General features: G+C 38.1%; 1 protein-coding gene across 2 annotated transcripts in view; it reads left to right on the plus strand.

The window, feature by feature from the left end:
* The window catches only part of LOC121286855 (dnaJ homolog subfamily C member 5), an 85,712-nt gene extending 71,387 nt beyond the window's left edge, over nt 1-14,325 (plus strand). The window contains exons 5-6 of one of the 2 annotated variants that reach the window (XM_041203998.1): nt 6,910-7,025; nt 13,118-14,325. In XM_041203998.1, the coding sequence (XP_041059932.1) occupies nt 6,910-7,001 (92 nt within the window). In that variant the 3' untranslated portion in view covers nt 7,002-7,025; nt 13,118-14,325. Of the gene's footprint in view, nt 1-6,909; nt 9,932-13,117 lie in introns of those variants that run through there. The other variant, XM_041203997.1, reaches the window with a different exon arrangement.
* Nucleotides 14,326-15,567: the final 1,242 nt, after the last annotated feature.

A 15,567-nucleotide genomic window follows, 5' to 3' on the forward strand; every position in this document is an offset into this window, starting at 1 on the left:
TCCAAAATTGCCCTGATTAGACCTGAGAATGCACTTTCTTTTATGTGAATGCATTATTTAGAGAGGTCTTGAGGTGCAGTGGGCCAGAAGCTCCCGGTTCAAGTCCTACTTCAGGACTTGATCGCCAGGAAAGGTGTAGCATGATGTGGCCAAACAGATGAATATCAGCCTGTACATCCTTCCAATATGCCTGATGACAAGCAGTAAAGAGTGGGAATGTTTCCTGGTCAGCCATACTGCACAAGTCAATGGCGAATCACTGCAGTATGTTGTCAAGCATAATCATGGACCAATCCAATGGAAGTTCATGGCTGCCAATGCCCTTTTGAGGCATGCTACCTGAAGGAGGAGGAGTGTATTATTTAGATGAACGTTGCAAATGTCTTCACATGGTTCATAACACTGTCTCAGATACTGCTGAAGTGATCAGAGAAAAGGATTTGTTGCAGCAATTCTTTGAAACAAATTTTAAGAATTACAACAACAATTTGTGTGGCACCTTTAGTGTAGAAAAACATTATGGGAATAAGAAAATGAGTAATGAGTCCTCTAGTACCTTGACCATTTTTCTCTCAGCCAACAAAACCAAGTGGTCTGGGATCTTGCTGTATGCAAAATAGCTGCTAAGTTTACCTGTTTAGCAACAGTGCATGTATTTCAAAGTAATTTTTTTAAAATTCATTCACAGGATGTGGGCTTCGCTGGCTGGGCCAGTATTTATTGCCCATCCCTAGTTGTCCTTGAGAAGGTAGTGGTGAGCTGCCACCTTGAACTGCTGCAGTCCATGTGGTGCTTGAAGCACCTTGGGACATCCTGAGAAATCGGGAAGAAAAAAGTGACCCACATCAATCCAGTCAAGGAACATGGTGAATGATGCCCAACAGAGGCTGTCATGTAATGGAAGCTGGGAAAATAGTTTATACATTCATGAATCACAAAAACAATGACAGCACAGATGCAAATTGGACACTGAGCAACCTATGTAATGTCCTTTCACTGTTCCTTTTTTCCCCAATTTGTAGACTTAGTTATGTTAGAATCTTACCATCAGGATCCACTTTGAAAACCCAACAATTCGGAAATAATCATTTAATATTTCAGTTATTTTGTTTAATCCATTTATTTTTCAGAAAAAAGCAAGTGTTGAATGTTGTGAAATGCTATTTAGGAGTTATTGGTACCATTTTGAAAGAACTGTACTATCAGTAGAGATACTTGTGTTACAAAGTCAAAGATGAATCCGCATTGTGTGTGTGCCTACACAATTCCATATTAATGTGTGTGTCTTGGTGATCTTTCCAAGATTTTAGTCCCAGCATTGACAACAGCAGTTGTCTTGTAATAAAATGATGTATTTGTTAATCCTGTTCATTTTTTTTAAACAGGTGTCTGATGGTTAATCTGACTCTTCTTCAGCTTGTTAAATAACATTTAGCAAGCACTTTTCACTAATTTCCCATAAAGGTGTTGATGCTTTCCTATTCCAAATCCACACAGTATATTTCCCAGAGGTAGTACATTTTAAATATAGCTTGAGCTGTAGTTCCACTGAACCATAAAGAGAAAACAGGCAGTTTTTTTACTGTTTACTTTGCCATTTTGAGACTGTGTTTCGACAACTCTAACATTACTGTTGACAGATTTTTTTAAAAAACTACAATAAAAAAGGAAACAATTTATTTACAGTGAAGTAACTGTTCCTCTGAAGTTAACCACCATATTCACTGCTGATACTATGGTGGCTTGATTCACTTTGCAGTTGATCTATGGTTGCCATAAATATGTATCCAGAAATAAATTTCTCAACATCTTGGATGATTAGAATTTTAATATTCACAATACTAAAAATGGTACCCAAAGCCCATACCAGTGTCCTGTCAAATTTTTCAACAATATAGTGCAACTTGAATGCAATAGAACTTAGGACTTGGTAGTGCCTCTTCACAATAGTACTTATCTAACCTAACCATGTAACAGTGTTCCCACCTTTTAGATTTTAGGAATAATTAGGGAAGAACAGAAATTGCTGTTGATGCTCCATTTTTGTTAAAAAAATGTTTAAATACTGCAATTGAAATTGCAGCTTATCATGCATAAAACATGGAAACTATTCCATTGTTTTTGCCATGTGTTTTTTTTCCCACAGAACTTGTAATCACAGAAAAGCTGACTACTATTTTGAAATGGGCAGACAGACTGAGAACAACTGGATCAGTGCATGTCACAGTTTTTTGCAGCTGCTGTCTCTTGAGCAGTCATTCATGAACATTTGAGTCTGGTAGTTAGTGTCATTCCGCATCTGTTACCTGTATAAACAAAAAATTCACAGTGAAACCTGGTGTATACACCTCATTGGTCATTCATACATCTAGACATGAAACAGCATTCAGAATCCTGATGAATATTGAATGGAAAGTCATAACCATGTGCCTGGTTTGAAGTTTCTTCTTTACAGATGATAAATTTTATAACATGGATCTAATTGCAGGTGCACATTGAAATGTGAAGAAGAATTCTTTTGATAAATCCATTTCCATGGTGGGGCTTTTTTCCACATACATTTTTGGCAATCTGGTTTTCGGGCATTAGTTTTTCAAAATATGAATTCTGCAGGTAGTAATTCTTTGAATACAGACTTAAATGACATTGTCCTTAAACTTATTCAAAAATTGAGGAACTATACAGCAGCAGTACTCTTGGTGTTGTAGGAAGTGCAATTTCAGAATTGAAACATTATTACAGTAGCTGAAGTATAAGCGCAATCTTGGTTTTTTTTTCCAAACAGACCATGTTGTACAAACACAGAATTAGTGGAGTACAGAAAGTGCAGGGTGGAGCTTAAGAAAGCAATTAGGAGAGCAAAGAGGGGATATGAGAAAGCTCTGGCTGGTAAAAGTAGGGAAAATACCAAGATAGTCTATAAGTATATCATTGGGAAAAGAATAATCAGGAAAATAGTAGGGCCCATCAGGGACCATGGGGGCAATCTATGGGTGGAGCCAGAGGACATCGGTAGAGTGTTGAACGAATACTTCACATCCTTCTTCACCCAAGAGAATGAGGATGAAGGTATGCAAGTCGGGGAAAGAGACTGTGAGGTGCTTGAGAAAATTGATATAGGGAGTTACAAGGTATTGGAGGTATTGGCAGGCTTAAAAGCAGGCTGAGGGAGGCAAGGGAGGAGATCACAGGGGCTCCGACCCAAATTTTTAATTCCTCTCTGGCCACAGGGGAGGTGCCAGAGGACTGGAGAACAGCTAATGTGGTTCCGCTATTTAAAAAGGGTTGTAGAGATAAGCCAGGGAACTACAGGCCAGAGAGTCTCACGTCAGTGGTAGGGAAACTATTGGAGAAAATTCTGAAGGAGAGAATCTATCTCCACTTGGAGAGGCAAGGTTTGATCAGGGATAGTCAGCTTGGCTTTGTCAGAGGGAGGTCATCCCTAACAAATTTGAGTGAATTTTTTGAAGTGACCAGGTGTGTAGATGATGGTAGTGCAGTTGATGTAATTTATATGGATTTCAGCAAAGCCTTTGATAAGGTCCCACATGGGAGGCTTATAAAGTAGGCAAATGCACATGGGATAGAGGGTATTTTGATAAGGTGGATTCAAAATTGGCATAGTGTAGGAGACAGAGGGTGATGACAGAAGGATGCTTTAATGACTGGAAGCCAGTGTCCAGTGGCATATCACAGGGATCTGTGCTTCGTCCCCTATTATTCATCATTTATATAAATGACATAGATGACTTTGTGGGGGGTAGGATTAGCAAGTTTGCAGATGACACAAAGATTGGCCGGGCGGTTAACAGTGAGGTTGAGTGTCTCGGGCTACAGGAAGATATAGACGGGACGTTCAAATGGGCAGATAAGTGGCAGATAGAATTTAACCCTGAAAAGTGTGAGGTAATACACTTTGGAAGGAGTAATTTGACAAGGAAGTATTCAATGAACGGCATGACACTAGGAAGTTCTGAGGAACAAAGGGACCTTGGCTTGTGTGTCCATGGATCTCTGAAGGCGGAGGGGCATGTTAATGAGGTGGTGAAAAAAACATATGGAACACTTGCCTTTATCAATCGAGGCATAGATTAGAAAAGTAGGGAGGTCATGTTGGAGTTGTATAGAACCTTGGTGAGGCCACAGCTGGAGTACTGAGTGCAGTTCTGGTTGCCACATTATAGGAAGGATGTGATTGCACTGGAAGGGGTGCAGAGGAGATTCACCAGGATGTTGCCTGGGTTGAAACATTTAAGTTATGAAGAGAGGTTGGATAGACTTGGGTTGTTTTCATTGGAGCAGAGGAGACTGAGGGGCGACCTGATCAAGGTGTACAAGATTGAGGGACACGGACAGGGTGGATAGGGAGCAGATGTTCCCCTTAGTTGAAGGGTCAGTCACGAGGGGACACAAGTTCAAGGTGAGGGGCAGGAGGTTTAGGGGGAATGTGACGGAAAACATTTTTACCCAGAGGGTGGTGACAATCTGCAATGCGCTGCCTTGGAGGGTGGTGGAGGCAGGTTGCCTCACATCCTTTAAAAAGTACCTGGATGAGCACTTGGCACGTCATAACATTCAAGGCTATGGGTTAAGTGCTGTTAAATGGGATTAGGTAGGTAGTTCAGGTGTTTCTCACGTGTCAGTGCAGATTCGATGGGCCGATGGACCTCCTGCACTGTGATTCTGTGAATTCACACCTTTGTTTCCTTGGGGTTATAAAAATATTGCTTACAGTTGCCTTAATTCTGTAATCTTATTGTGGCTATTGGGGCCCATTTTTTCCTGCCATGGGACTGGCAACATTTGCCATAAATTTAGGTATCTAAAATGTCCATTTTGCCCTCAGTAACTTCCTCCATATTTTCCAGCATTTCTGATTAGAATATGCCATAGTGAGCATGAGGATGAATTGGAAATAAGACACTACTTCTAGCAAATTGCATGTTCTGCCTTTGTTGGTGTAGGGGGATAACATTATTAGCTTGGATAGAGGATTGGTTAGCTACAGAAAACCAAGAGTAAGCATAAATGGATCATTTTCAGGTTGGCAAGCTGTGACGAGTGGAGTGACACGCAGGTGTCAGTGTTAGGGCCTCAACTATTTACAATTTATGTCAATAACTTGGATGAAGGGACCAAATGTTTAGTTGCTAAATTTGCTGATGACACAAAGGTAGATGGGAAAGTAAGTTGTGAAGAGGACATAAGGAATCTGCAAAGGGGTATAAATAGGTTAAGGGAGTGGCAAAAATTTGGCAGATGGAGTATGATGTGGGAAAATATGAACTTGTCCACATTGGCAGAAAGAGTAGAAAAGCAACATGTTATTTACATGGAGAAGGATTGCAGAACTGAGGTACAGAGGGGTCTGTGTGTCAAAGGTTATTGGGGGTAGGTGGAATGTGGTGTTGAGGCCAGAAACACATCAGTCATGTTTTTATTGAATGGTGGAGCAGACTCGAGGCCGAATGGCCTACTCCTCCAGATTCGTATCTATGTTGGGCTATTTCCACATAACTGGCAGTGTCCTAAGCCAGGAAGGGCTCAGTGTATTTGCATATCATTCAGGGAAGCAGGTACATTTGTTATATCCATTGAGCTATACTTTGCCGTTTATGATGATCCCTGTGGAGATCAACAAACCAAACCAAAAGAACTGACTTTACCGAATGACCCCAATGAAAAAACGGCGGATTCACCTTTTTAAAACTTTTACTTTATGGTCACTATACATTATAAGTTACACATTATCTTTGTTGTATTTGCTGTTTAGATCTCTTAGATTTATCAGGCAGCCCAATCAGCATATATGGCACCAATTTCAGCTACAAGGTCCTTCAAGACCCTGATCTTCCTCAGGTAGAAATGCAGCTCTAGCTGAGCACCAACCCCAACTGTGCACCAGTCCAGGACTTGAGCCAATCCTTTCTCGGTCCTTTGTTCTAGATTTTCTTGTCTCTGGCAATTCCACCTTTGCCGACTTTGCCTGGGAAGCCTTCCAGCAACTGGTTAACTCGTGCTCTCATTCAGACTCTACAAACTATCAATTTCATCACACTTTCTACTGGCAAAATTTGTACTTTATACTGATGATAAGCCCAAATATTATAGACAGAACTTACTGCCAACTTCACTGCTAGTACCCAGAAAATCTGAGCTAGTAAAAGCGTTCTTCAGTGCAAGGCTCTCGAGCCAGTGGCAGCTCCCATTGACATTAGATACAGCTCCCCGACTCCTTCCATCCATTTTCAGTAACGGCGCTATCCTCAGAGGGTCATGTGAGCTGGAGCCCAACCCAGCATTATGTTCCTATTTTTTTACATTTTTAACATTATAAATGTGTACCAAGCCTATCAAAAGCCAGCCTTCTTTAAATGTCGCATTGACCACATGGTATGCCAATTGACTATATCTAAGTATGTGCACTGTATAGTAACAGTTATATTACCATAGCAACCACCTTAGAACGATCAGTGTATTCAGCTGTTGGTGTGTATGTTTTTGGCCCAAGTGAATTACTGGAGTAGTAAGCAATGATAATTTAGTAGTTGATGTGGCTCTCACAGTGCAGGTTTTTTGCTAAAGAGGCCCTTGCTTGAAAAATAGTGAAGACATCTGCAATAAAATGTATTTTGACTGAGTTAACAGATCTGATTATATTTAGATATTATCAATAGCTTTGTTCCTTTTGTTTTATTCTTCATTTTGTTTCAGATACATTCAAATAGCTGCTTGAATTGAAAACCTGGGATCCCAAATTAAGCTGCTTTTAAGTGAATGACACTTGCACATGAAGAAAACAACATTATTTTGGTTGAGGATGCATAAAAGATGCCAAAGTAATGCCGTCTTTGAAATTAGCTTAAAAATTATTATTTACAGAAGTTTTTTTCTGTTTTCTTTTTACAGAGGGAGATGGCGCAATTGTGGTGCAGCCCACGTCGGCCACAGAAACAACCCAGCTGACTAGTGACAGTCACCCCAGCTATCACACTGAATGATTTCACTAAACCAAGTTTGCTCTTGTAATTAAAAATTATATTTAAAATTCATTTCAACACTGGGATAGTTAAAGCTATAGATAGGGAAAGAATTTTCACAAGATTGTCTGCCAAGATGAGAGCAGCCACCAACACTGAGGAGATCACCATCCCTTTATCCTGCCTTTGCCACTGTATGTTACCTTCATAACAAAATACTGTGATAAGCAGTATTTAAAGACATTTTAACACTTTTTTTATTTGAGTTGCATATTGTAAGTGCGTATGGGCTGTTGTCTCAATGTCAACTTACAGTAGAACCAGTGCACATAAACAACCAAAATAGATACAGCTAGAAATCCACTGATGCTCATGCTGTCCTTTCCTTCTGTTAGGTTTTGTAGATTGTTGCCAATCATGATTTTTTTTTTAACATTTTTATTTTTGGGGGAGTGGGTAACTATGGCCAATAATTGTCTTTGCCATTATGACATGTTTTGTGCTTAGGATTCAAGGAGTTTTGTTACGCGGTTATAATTTGTTTTGCAACAGGAATTGGTATGCCATCTATCTGCCTAAAATGTTTTGAAATTTCTAAAATATTAGATGCAGCTCAATATTGCAGCTCAAAATAATATTGACATCCAGAGTTAATATGATAGTGTGGTATTTTTTGATGGTGTTTAACTGACAGTTTCTGACATTCATGTCATATTTAATTCAGTAACTTTGCTGGAAAGTATGGAGTCATTCTGTAGCCCTGCTACAAGCAATCATACACCTAAGAATGAGAATTGTTTTTGAAAGGAAACTTAACATTTCTACTGTACCCCTGAAAAAATATATCAGGTTGTATCAGTGAGCCAGTGTAACCAATTGTGTGCATGTGAGAAGAGCAGATTTGGGACAAAGTTTAAGAATACATTGTTTACATTTTTAAAAAAGCATAAATCATTTAACATTTCTGGAAAATGATTCCTATATGCACTTTTTTTCTCTGCGGATTCCTTGTTTCATTGAAAAAGAAAATAGGATGCTAAACAACAACAAATAATGCACACAGCACTACATTTGTACACCTGGCATATTTATAATACTGATGTATAGTATTACAGCATTATCTGTTTCTAAGGCAAATTTGATCTAATTTCCTATTCTGGATGCTAATTTTAAAAAAAACCTTTTTCCATTTTTTTTTTGTCTTCACTTTTGGAACACATTTGCTATTGGTTTTAAAAACTTCCTGAAATATACATTTCCAGTTGAATTGTGCTATGTTACAATGGCAATATATATTTAAAGGATGACCTTAGGCAACAGTAAAATTATTTTTCTACCAATTTACCACTTTTAGGGTATAAAAGTGTTAAATTTTTGATGAAGGTCTCAAGTATTTGTCAGCCTTCCATTATGAAGTTCAATGCTTTTTTTTAAAAAGTTCAATTTATTGTATTTTAACAGCACATAACGTATGGTAACAGCTGCAGCAAATTGCTGGGCAGAGTCCAGAACTGATTCTCAGCATTTAATTGAACATTAATACTGTTTTCTCCAAGCATTGTTGAGACTTTTCATAATGTTTAAAAGTGCTATCCACTCATTTTCGAGAACTGAGTTTGAATTCTGTCCAGACTGATGAGAAAGCTTGCAATTGTCTGCTGGCCTTGAAAGTCCTAAGTGAAATGAATCTAGCTCTCAGCCCAGTTCCAAGGGGCTTGGTCTCTCAAACTGCCCAGAATTAAATGTCAGCAGTCACTGATTTGACAGTGTCATTTGGACCACAGGATAGCTGATGTCGGAAATAAATATTTGTCAAATTAATGCTGAAAATGATGCTCTTGTGAAGGGGCTGAGGCTTATTGTCTTAACAGTATCGAGAGAGCTGAGTGTTTTATGGTAATAGTGTCTGAAATGGGAAATTACGAATCAACGCTATAGTGAAGGAGTGCTGCACTTATAGCTTTTGCATCATCAAGCTTTGATAGTGGCATTGATTTTATCTGTTTATTATCTTGCAATATTGCAAATGGACCAAGTGTGTTTAGCTCTGGACAGGATCTAGAGAAAAGTCGTTTTCTGCACTTCTTTTCTCCCTTGTGCTCTACTTGAAATCCAGCTTTTATTTGCTTGTGTTTCTGTTTCCTTGGAAAATGTGTAGCTGCCAGAAACTTCAGCCTTACTTGCTTGTTGCAGAAACGGTAGATAGTTGTATTCAAGCAGCCAGGTTTAAATTGTGATGGAAAGAAGCTTAAATGGTATTCTGTATGGCTATGAAGCTGCTGCGTTGTATTACTTGTCAGTTTTATTACTGCTGAGCTGTTACCTACACACAGTCCTTTACCACCAAATCCTCTGCTGTCGTGTGTGTGACCAATAGATTTTAATTGAACCTTATCTCTACTGTTCTCTGTATAAATTATTATATTTTGCATTATCATTGCATTGAAAAATTTATAAAAGAACTGCAAAATATTTGAAAATTGCTTCTTTACCATTGTAACGTCAAAGTACTTCATATTAGGAGAGAGAGTGCTGTTGCAACATAAGCAAGTTCCATCACATCCCTAATTGATAATGCTTCATTCCCTAATTTTGGTTTTGTGAGAAACAAGATAGGAAAGCAAGTGCATTTAATTTTTGATGTTAATGAGCCTCCAGCTAGTAGACTGCAATTTTAACAGAATGTTGGCAATCATTTGTAAGGAGGCAACAATAAATTTAAAGAAACTTGCTTCATTAAATTAATCAAGTTTTATTTCAAAATTATTTATGAAGGATTTTAGACAAGTGACTACTTCAGTTTGGAAGATGATTCACTCCATTGCTACACTGGACATTTGTTCCTTTGGTTTTTAACCTGTATAGGAAAAAAATTACTACAGAAAATAATCATTTTATGCTAAGATTAACATTCTGTAAACAGTGTTGAATAAAAGTGAGAGATTCTGGCAGAGAAGAGTTTTTATTGTGTTTAAGTTATAGAAGCAGATTCATATTTTTGAAGTCTCTAGACATTCTAAATCTTTTTCCGCCTTGAATTCTTATACCTCATTGCTTAAGTTATAAGAACTATATCATATTCTTAGTCACTGTGTCATTGCCTATGATCTTGATATCATAACTTTACAGATGGAAAGCAACAATGAATAATATTTAATACCCATTATATTACTAAAATAATTATTTCCTTTAAAATTTCCTAATTTTGTTCTTGTGGTTAATAGGGTGCAGTGAATTCCTACATTTTAATTTAAACCTCCATGTATCTAGTTATTCCTTGATTTCTCCACCTCATATCCAAATTGGCTGATGTTAAACCAGAGCTCCATCTGCCTACTCAAATGGATGTAAAAAATCCCATGACACTATTTTGAAAAAGAGCAAGGGAATTCTTCTTTGTTCTGACCAATATTTATCTCAATAAACATTACAAAAACAGATTATCTGCTCATTATCACCTTGCTGTTTGAGATAGTTTGCTGTGTGCAAGTTGGCTGCTGTGTTTCCTACTTTACAACAGTGACTATCCTTGAAAAGTACTTCATTGGCTGTAAAGTGCTTTGAGACATCAATTGGTCATAAAAGGCACTTTATAAATGCAAGTTCTTTCTTTTAACTATACACAGTGATGCCATTGCTTCCATAAGCTTACAAGAAGTGGTTATTCTAATATTTTAGTACCTTTGTCAGCATACAGACCACAAGAGATGAGGTGAGAGTGATTACCCTTGAGGTCCAGGCCGCATTTGACCGAGTGTGACATCAAGGAGCCCTAGCAAAACCGGAACCAATGAGAATCAGGGGGAAAACTCTCTGGTTGGAGCCATACCTAGCACAAAGGAAGATTGTTGTGGTTGTTGGAGGTCAGTCATCTCAGCTCCAGGACATCACTGCAGGAGTTCCTCAGGGTAGTGTCCTTGGCCCAATCATCTTCAGCTGCTTCATCAATGACCTTCCTCAGGTCAGAAGTGGGGATGTTCACTGATAATTGCACAATGTTCAGTATCGTTCGCAACTCCTCTAATACTGAAACAGTCCATGTCCAAATGCAGCAAGACCTGGACAATATCCAGGCTTGGGCTGACAAGTGGCAAGTAACAATAGTGCCACACAAGTGTCAGGCAACGACCATCTCCCAACAAGATAGAATCCAACCATCGCCTTTGATGTTCAATGGCATTACCATCACTGAATCTCCCAGTATCAACATCCTGGGGAGTTAGTATTGACCAGAAACTGAATAGGACTAGCCATATAAATACTGTGGCTACAAGAACAGGTCAGAGGCTAGGTATCGTGCGACAAGTAACTCACCACCTGACTCCTCAAAGCCTGTCCACCATTTACATGGCATAAGTCAGGAGTGTGATGGAATACTCTCCATTTACCTGGATGAGTGCCACTTCCACAACACTCAAGCTTGATATCGTTCAGGTCAATGCAACCTGCTTGATTGGCACCACATCCACAAACATTCACTCCCTCCACCACCAACACACAGTAGCAGTAGTGTGTACATCTACAAGATGCACTGCAGAAATTCGCCAAGGCTCCTTCGACAGCACCTTCCAAACCCACGACCTCTACCATCTAGAAGGACAAGGAAAGCAGATAGATGGGAATACCACCACCTGGAACTTCCCCTCCAAGTCACTCACCATCCTGACTTGGAAATTATATTGCTGTCCCTCACTATCACTGGGTCAAAATCCTGGAACTCCCTAATAGCACTGTGGGTGTACCTACACCACATGGACTGCAGCAGTTCAAGAAGGCAGCTCACCGCCACCTTCTCAAGGGCAACGAAGGATGGGCAATAAACGCTGGCCCAGCCCGTGAAGCCCTCATCCCATGAATGAATGAAAAAAAAAAGAGCTGATGTATAGATTACAGAAACACATCCCTATGAACATGCTTCCTTGTTTAAAATGTCTAGATTTTTGCAGGGTTGACACCTTGAATTTAATTTTCGTTAATGCAGTGAAGTTTATTTATTCAATAGAGTATTGAAAACTTACATATTAATTTATAATCAAGCTGATCAAGCCAACCAAATTGCTTGATAGATGGCAGAAGACATGTCCAACTTAGAATGGTGTATCTGTGTGCATCAAGTCATTTCAATTTAAAAATGGTTAGCAACGGATCAAATGGAATTGGTGTTGATGTTCACATGGCTGATATAATTTAGGAAATTCTTAGCATAGGTCAACCCTCCTGGAGCCCACAGACTTGAAGGTCTGAGTTTTTGAGTATCTGATGCATTCACTCATTTGACTATTTCAAGTGTGTTTATGTGCATGTCGTGTGTCCTAAATCTTTTTCTAACCCTTTTGTTCTCAATTCCTGTTTATTTACCATACCAATTGATAAATATGGAAGCTGCAATCTCTAAGGATCTTGGAATCTGCTGGCTCCAGTAAGGTACAAGATGGTCCCTCTTTTCTGCGCTTCAACGTGCATTGTTGAAATAATTGATGCATGGCAACTGACTAAAGATTCCCAGTATAGCTTCCAGTTTCATGCTCCCAACAACGTGAGCCTTCAAAGCTGTGACCATAGAATTATGAAAGCATTGTCCCCAGGTCACTGTTTCCAGTTTAGTGTGTATTCCTCCTAGTTCTGGCATTTGTCAAGATGTAATTAAAACTGGTAATGCTAAATTAAATAATTGGTGTACACTGTTCATCTTTGATTAAAAAGAAATTCAAAGTGAACTACCATTACCAGCATGGTTTGCTTCATTTAGATTAACATGTAATTTAAGTGGCTTCAGTCTAGTTGGCTGTCATTGTAATACGTCTGCTCCAGTAATACGTGGAAATGTAATGCTGTGGAGAATTTAATTGCTTTCTTCTGTACTGATTCAGTTTCAGATGCACATAGAGTATTGGAGTAATTGATTTTTTAATAGTATATCCTGTAAATTATTTTGAGTTTATATATATATACATACATATATATATATATATGGTTATTTTCATGTCATGCATAGAAGTTTATATTTAGCATTTATAGTGTGAATTAAAAGAATACAAGTTTAGGTATCACAGTACTGAATGATGGCATACAGTACTTAATTTTTTCATGTTCATCAGTCTGGAAGTTTAAATGATCTACCGTGTCTTGCAATACAGTTAACGCATTCCCAAGGACTGGGTGAACAGTCTCCAAATGAAGAGGACAGGTGCTGAATATAGTTTTGTATTAGTCTTTCATGCAACTTGGATGTTTCTGATAACTGTTAGATACACTCAGTGACTCAAGGTATCTAAATGGCCAGCTGTAGAAAACCACTTTGTTTCCTAAAAGCTCAAGCATTCAGGCGGTCTGCAGGACCATTAAAATAGTTTGCTGTCTGCTTATATTTAATTTATCCATTATTAAATATTACTATATAGGAGGCTAATTTTAATCTAGTGACCACTGGTGATTCTACATTACTGAAATTCAGATGAAGGTTAGCATAGGGAGTCACCATCTTTTGTAGACAGATAGTTATCAGTCAATGGTGCCAGATAATTACACTATTATTACACTACTCGGTTATAGTAACATTGAAGAAAAACAAAATTAGCTGGTGAAACAAACATTCTAGTCTGTTTCTATTTATGTTGAGGAATGATACTTTATTGCCTATTATTGTTTCCCCTCACCACTCCGCACCAATTAATTCAATGAAACCTTTGTTCTCCAAATTAAGTTGTAAAAAGTGTGTTGTGACTAAATGTCAGTTTCACAGATCAAGGGTGTAATTTAGTTTGTTGGAGGTAAAATCAAGATAGCTTACATTTTTTTTGTATTATACTGCAGTGCTGAGATTTGCAAATACAGAAGAGATGTGTTTTATCATTCAGTAAATGTCTGTTGTCAGTGGTCAAATAAGCTGGTACATTTTTATAAGCTACCTGAATTAAAATGAATGATGCCATTATTTATTTGATGCACACTGCTCTCGTGTGGTACAGGGATAATAGTGAATTACAAATTGTCCCAGATGTTGTTGGATGTGGCTGCAGATAAAAAGTTAAGCCAGAATGCATTGTGTAAACTGTATTTGAAATTTGACAAATTCCTTAAAATTCAAATTATTGGTGTAAAAATAGAATAAACCATCCTTATGCAACATTTTTGGTTTATTCTTAAAGGACCATAGCTGAAATTGTATGTAAGTAGATGTGGTTATGTTAACTACAGGACTTGATGCTCATGGACTCCTGTACATAAAATAAACTGTAATGCTTGTTTTAGCATGGTTATTTATGTACTGTATTGCTGAAAATCATTGGTAATTTATTTGATTTGCAGTTGTAAAATAAATGTGTTTCCGTTGCTTAAAAACACAGTTCTGTGCATTTGCTTTATTTCCTATACCAAACACACTTCCACCCAAACTCCCCCTTACTTTCAATTGTAAAATATAGCCACTTTGGGTAATAGAAGTCACTATATGGTCACTTGTTAGAGATTGATTACAAAATAACTATTTCATTGTTAGAATTGTATATGAGGTGCATTTTGTACACTGTCATGTGTAGAACTATGCAATGGCAATACACTACAAATGGAGTGTTTATAGCAGAGCTATGTCATTGAAGCCATTTTAACATGCTTCAGATTTGATGCAGTCACTGAGTGGAGGTAGTATGTCTGATTAGGGATGCATTCTTTTGGTACAACTAAATATCAATCATTTTGCTCTCATTGGCCAGTTTTCCCTCAGCAGGAGTGTCTGAGGCTTTTGAAGAACAATCAGTAAGTTTATTTTCCCATTTCATGGCAGAGATGCCTCTGACATATATACTACTGATGCTTCTAGTAAGGCTTTATCATGTGTTACAATCGCAGTACAGACCAAACTAATAACTTAAAGAAACTAAAACTTCATTAATAGCTGAGAAAATGATATGTCAAGATTTCATGTTTCACACTGTAGCAAATGACTAAAAGCACTGGTAACAAAACACTATTTTCTTTTTGTAGGCAATTTATAATTTAAACTACAGAGAGGGACATTCTGCCTTTGTACTTGTCGCATATCATACTCTCCATACAATTATAGTCCACAGTTGCTGTCAACTTCCAATGAGTTCCCTTATCCCACTTCACCAAATAGTAACTTGAAATGACTGTCACCAGGCGCTTTTGTCAGGTTTTGGAGAGTTTCTTAAATCCACGCCAGCAGTAAAGCCTGTTCCAACATTTCATCCCCTTGGTCATACTAGAACAATTCTCCCAGAATCTGTAGAAGGCTGTAGAATATATCTAGAGACTATCTCTTGTACCAGCTGTGGTAGCTTGCAAAGTCATCTGACCACACAAATCTGTCTGATATTCATTGATTGGTAGGCTTTGATGCGCAAATGAAAACCTTGGTAATGTTAAGGGCACGATATCTTTGCAAGTTCATTTCGCAAATCATCCAACAACTTGTGGTAGTTAGCAATTCACAGTATTTCTCCTTATCACAAGTTCCTAGCTAATTTGCAAATTAATAAGTGTGTTATTCACATGCTGTTTTTTTTCAGCAAAACCTGGTGTCTAATTTTCCATCTCCCAAAATTTATTTTAACTCTCATACAATTTG

Source organism: Carcharodon carcharias, chromosome 14 (assembly GCF_017639515.1).
Source record: "Carcharodon carcharias isolate sCarCar2 chromosome 14, sCarCar2.pri, whole genome shotgun sequence".
NCBI classification, from domain to species: Eukaryota; Metazoa; Chordata; class Chondrichthyes; order Lamniformes; family Lamnidae; genus Carcharodon; species Carcharodon carcharias.